We start from the raw sequence: 6000 nt of genomic DNA, 5'->3' as shown, positions 1-6000 counted from the left end.
ATAAAGTCTCAAAATCTAATTATAACAAGCATCGACGTTTGATTTCAACCATTACTTTCACTATGATTTCAATCTGACATGATCTTACTCAGTCAATATTAAAGATATCAAGGTTATATTTTGATAGCATGTTCTTTACCTTATGAAGGATGATTTTATGCAGAAAACAGCAAACAACAACAAAAAGACTTTAGCTGGGTTTTCACAGCCAGGGTCACATATATTACTACTGTTTCTCTTCTGTTAATGCACTGAGCAGTCATACTGGATTCTGAAGTTAGATGCGTTACGATTCCTCTGAGATTCCAAGTCGGAACTCTGACTTGGGAGTGCTGTCCGATTAGAAGTTCCTGTTAGGAACTAAAAATTTCCAACTTCTGAGTACAAATGGAACACAGCAATAGTCCTACAGAGTTTAGCTTCAACCTTGATTAAATGCACCTAAACAAGCTAATCAAGTCCTTCAGTCTGATATGAAAACTACAGAACAGGTATGTTGGAACTACACGTAAGCCATTTACAAACCAGAACTTTTATTAATATCAACAGAAGAAAGAAATCTGGAAGTGATGCAGAATTGTAAGAGATCATGTGAGTGGAAATTGTTACTAGTCATTACTTGGAGGTCTTACAAGACTGTGGTCTGTTGGTCTATCCAGAGGCCAAAGCCAAAATCCCATCCATGACTGCTTTTCTACGGTCCAGCCACAAGATCACACAAGATGACCTGCCCATGCGAAACAATACTTAAAACATTTAGTGCTCAGATAGAATTGTGTAATTTTGTTTTATGCCACACACGCAAAAAAATTAAATGAATAAAAATAAATAATTGGTACACCATCATAAATCTTATCTGCTTCTGACTTCCCCAGAAAAGACAGTCTGGAGAAATGGAGAGAAAAAAAGTGCTGTGAGTAACGGAGTTTGACCCACAGGACACTTCTTTACATTTGAACTGTTAACAGTCATTCATCATTGCGTAACTGTACGTTGTTTATAGTTTAAGAATAGTGTCCTGAATTTCCATTCATAACTATGGGAAATTCAGCAATGCATATTTTCCACACAGACAATGCAGTTTACATGGTTTTCCAGGAAAAATCTTTTCACAAAAGGCCCAAAACATTAACAGGAAAGTGAGACCAATGAGGTTTATATATTGCATTCCTTCATCTATGCAACAATTCCACTGATCTGTGGTACAATAATCTACAATTGAATGTGAATTCAGACTTTCCTGTAACAGATAGTCTGAGAGGCCTTATCTGAGGGATACACAGAAAGACCACAATATGCACAAACTCGGGGGTGGGAGGTATTTTCCAAACCGTTCTGTATTTTCTCAAACTCTGTTCCCAAGCTAACATGAGCTGCTACTTGTTTGAAAACAAAACATCCTACATTTGGCTGAGAACTGTTATTCTGCTTTAGGGGTTTAGAGGGACAGTCCTAGATCTGCCATGACGGTAAAGAATAAGCTAAATAAGTTCAAACTCACAGCACTCCCATATAAAGACATTGAAGTGCTACCGTGCCCTTAAAAAGGTCATGTGTTATGAACTAGCTGAAGGGAACATACAGGTCTTGAACACAACAGATAGAGAGATTAAATGTCAACGTGAATCAAGAAAAACAAGGACTAAAATAGGCTATGCTAATAAATAGGGAGACCTTTGCAAACACAGGACAAATAAAAACAAACCGTGGAAGGCACCATTATAGAAGACTTTATTCGATTTGTGTGGCCTTCTTTTATGTAACCCAGGCTGGCTTTTATGTCCCCATATACGAAATTCAATTGCAGGGTTATTTGGGTGTATTTAAATCAGATGAAGAATGATACCAATTGTCCATGGGTCTCTCAGGGGGAGTCTGTTGACCTCAGCCAGCAGATATAAAAGCTCAGATTGCATGAACTGAGCGTCACTGGCAAACCAAGCAAGAGAACACATCTGAGACGTGGTTGCACGCTTGAACAGAATGCTGTGCTTTATGGGCGATGTGAACCCTTGCGGCTAGTGCATGAGGTCATGACTTCCATAATTCTGGGAAGAACATACTGCTGAGGGAAGCGGTCTCTGCATGCATGAGGGACAGAAGAGCGCCATCTGTTCATCAAAATAGCATTTTCTTATCATGGTTGTGCAAATATTACACTTAAGGATGATAATGAAAAAAATGTGCTCAAAGTTTTAAACAAAGTTTTAATTTGATGAGAATAATGAAGTCCACTATAACGATAAGGACAGAGGAAAGAATTAGAATCACTTTCAGAAAGATTTTTTTTCCAGTTTATGAACCATAAAAACAATGACAGGCAAATAGAATAGACCCTGTTTAATGAGATTGAGTATTTAAAGTGCCAGACAACAAAACTGCAGCATGCTTACTGTATTGAACAGAACTTTAATGGTTCTGTTAGTTTGGAGACTAAGACAGTTATCGTTCTTGGTGTGAATGGGTCTTTACCATCTTATTGTTCCAAATTCATATGGTATTCTTTATTTCATAGTACAAAAAAGACGACACTGACATTTTTCCCATGTATTTAGAAAGAATGGTGACTTAAGCTTTCAAACTTGCTAATATTCCAAGCTTGTAAGTTTCATTCCATTTCTTCTGTAGCTTTCTGACTTGTGAGAAACAGAATTCTATTCACTAAGATTGTCCCTTCCACTGAGATCTGTTCAGTGAGATGAACACAAGAACAAAATCAGTTCTATTCATTAAATCATTCTGACCGATTTAGGCACTCTAGACAAACTGATTAATTTAGAGCCGACTCAAAAGATCCAAGATGAACCAGGGCATAGTTTTGTTTTGCTGTGTACCAAGTCTCACTTAATTACAAAATACAAAAAAAGAGACTACAGTTTATTCGTCAAAACTTTATCTTTTGTGTGCCATAAGACTTTGTAAATGCATGAGGGCGAGTAAATAAAAAGACAGAATATTCACTTTGAGGTCAATAAAACCAGTAAGCCACTTTTAAAGGAACTGTTCAGAAAAAAAAAAAAGTGCTTCACACTCCAGTCCAATATATGGCAGATATGCACCTGGTATGCCATCCATCATAAAAACACCAGAACAACAACAACAGCACACTTCCATTATTGTTGATAATGTTCCTTGGGTTGTTTTTTGGAGTGCTCGGTTATATGCGTTTTAAAAGAAAGAAAAAAGAAAATTCAGTTATTCCAACACCACAGGGCAATCAAGTTCTCAGACAAATCTGCACTGCAGAGCCTTTGAGAATGAGGTTACAGTTGTAAAAATGGAGATGACTGTGGGAGCAAGTTAATGACAGGAAGCAGAAAAGCCTGGAGATGTGCAGCCACTCTTAAATTATCCATATTAGGACTCAAGTATGTATCTGTTTCAAGACTTGAAGAGATAATTATACGTATAGGGGAAAAAAGCCCAAGTAAGTAAGTAAGTAAATAAATAAATAAAAAATAAATATATATATATATATATATTTTTTTTTTTTTTTGTTAAGAAAAAAAGGGGTTTAAGTTCTTCAGTGAAAATAGTTTCAGTACATAATCTTTTTCCATTTAAAAGTAAGCTTTATTTCCATGGAAACACAATTTAACTTGTTCAGCCAGTTTATATAGGCTATGTCATACAAGGAGAGATACAAGGAAATGTCAAACAGAAACATCTGGCATAGGGGCTTGGAAATAAGCATCCCAGGTAATTTGATCTTACAATTATATGCAATACAGCCTCTATGTGCAGGCCATTTGATTGGCAGAACATTGCTTCTACTAAATAGAGACAAAAAATGCTGGTTACAACCAGAGTGCCACCTACTGGAAAATACATTTCAAAATCTGTAAGCATGATGGATCAAATAAATTTCTATTATGCAGCTTGTTTAAAAATGTTGCATAATAAGGTTCCTCCTAATTAACTGGTACAGAACAATGACTTAACCTCTGCACCATCACCACTATGTGATTTCTACCAATGAAAGGGAAAGAAAGTGCTTGATAACCAAATAAAGTGTGCTAGAACATTTATTAAATAATTATGAGAGGAAACCTTATATTAAAGATATGAGAAGATTCTCAGCAAGGACTTACTTCAAAAAAGAACAAACAGTTCTTAAGTCATTCGACACATTAGACATGTTATTACTTGCCACATGGAATGCATAACTGTTCAGCGGTGAAAGTAGCAGTGGATAAAGCCTGCTGCAGTGGTTAGGCTGTGCTAATAGTTGTGATTCCTGAGGCTGCTTCTGTGGGACACTCCTCTTCGATCTGTTGCAATGCATTCTGGTCACTTGGAGACGGAGGAACCGACTAAGAGAAAATGCATAGTCTCACAATTAGCACAGTGTTGTTTCTAATAAAACAAAGCAAAGGTTTCAAACTCAAAGTTGTCTTTTTGTGAAAACAAAAGGTTATTTAATATAAGCCGAGCTGAGGATCATAATGATAAAGGAATGTTTCACTTAGAAATTGACAAAATATAATTGTCAATAGAAAAAAAAAAAATCTTAAATTATTATTCCACGTGTATTTCTTTCAACTATTTAAAACTACTAATATAAGAAAAAAATGGTTTCTTGAGCAGCAGGATCGTGAAAATTTAGCTTTACAGACATAAATTACATTTTACTAAATATTCAAATATCAAACGGTTAATTTACCATTTAAAATAGATCATATTTCAAATATTTCACAGGATTACTGGTTTTATAAATGCAGCCTTGATAGGCATAAGATCTTAATACTTAACAATAATATATAATATAATACAATGCAATACAAAACAATATATAGTAGTATTAGTGCTGTCCTGAAATATTTTTTCGCTGTTAAACTGGTAAAAATGTATCACCATGCTAATTTTGACAGCACTAAATATAATATAACATAACATAATACAATATATGTGAGGGCAAGTGATCCATCATCATTCAGATGCAGTAGTTTCAACTGTTTGTAACATGTCCAAAATTAGGCTGGTTTTAATCAGGACCCAGCACCATTCGCAGTGTAATTTCATTCATCAATAAAGGCTAGTCTGCAGGCTAGTATTCTCTATAGATTTCAGAGTATGGTTATTCAACGCAATCGCTGAATTGAATCTGGTTTTATAATGGCACTTTGATTCTTGCTTACCTCTGATTCTGCTGTAGCAGGGGTTACAGAAGAGCTGTCCGTGTCTGACTCTGACCTGAGCTCTGGACTCAGCCCCTCTCCCAAGGTCAGTCCTGCAGCTGACACACTGCAAGATCAACAAGAAACAGTGAGTCTGGACACACATCAAGATGAGTCGATACAACCCTTTTTAACACTCCAAAGCCCCCAAAGTCTCCCAAATCAGGCAAAATGATTTATTCATTAGAAATACTGATTATTGGGTCAGCGTGCGCAGATCCTCCACCATAGCTAGATTTGAAAGGGTGATTTCTTTAGTGAAGGCTGGCAAAGCAGTGATGTAACCTTCCTGTGCAGAAGTGAAGAAACAAGGAGCTACTGTTAACAAAACAACCCCTGCAACCGGACAAAAGGAATCTAAAAGCGACAAGCTTCATTAGAAGGAAAGCAAATACTGTATTTTCCGAAAAGTAACATGACTAGAAATTGTGTGGTGTGTAAGTTAACTTCTCTCACTAGATAAATAACTGTAGCACTCTGAAATAATGTAATATTTATGTACATATGTAATGGCACATAACTCACAACATGGTTCAGATGATTAAAAACAAAAACAATTAACAATATTCCGGAAAATACAGTATAGTTGTGTGACTGGAAAAGCCTGTATGATCAGTGACTGGCAGGGTTCTGGTGATGCAATGGTAATGGTTATGCTGAGGTTAGCCAGAATGTGTGTTCATTTTGCTACATTTATTGGCAATGAGGCAATCAGAAAACAGATTGGACTTCAATTTGAACAAATTTCAATTTCAATTTGACTTGGAATTAGAGCATAAGTTAAAGGGACAGTTCACCCAAAAATGAAAATTCTGTCATCAAT

The 6000-nt window shown here is 36.0% G+C and overlaps 1 protein-coding gene across 2 annotated transcripts in view; it reads right to left on the bottom strand.

The window, feature by feature from the left end:
* Nucleotides 1–3556: 3556 nt before the first annotated feature.
* Nucleotides 3557–6000, bottom strand: part of LOC306873589 (LIM domain only protein 7-like) — a 39822-nt gene continuing 37378 nt past the window's right edge. For both annotated transcript variants that reach the window (XM_079423002.1, XM_079423001.1), the window contains exons 26-27: nt 5139–5244; nt 3557–4313 (exon numbers count right to left, since the gene is read on the bottom strand). In XM_079423002.1, coding sequence (XP_079279128.1) covers nt 4212–4313; nt 5139–5244 — 208 coding nt within the window. In that variant the 3' untranslated portion in view covers nt 3557–4211. The remainder of the gene's footprint in view (nt 4314–5138; nt 5245–6000) is intronic.

This window comes from Barbus barbus (genome assembly GCF_936440315.1).
Source record: "Barbus barbus genome assembly, chromosome: 8".
Lineage (NCBI taxonomy): Eukaryota > Metazoa > Chordata > Actinopteri > Cypriniformes > Cyprinidae > Barbus > Barbus barbus.
The sequence above is the reverse complement of the archived record's forward strand: the minus strand, read 5'-3'. Positions and strand labels throughout refer to the sequence as shown.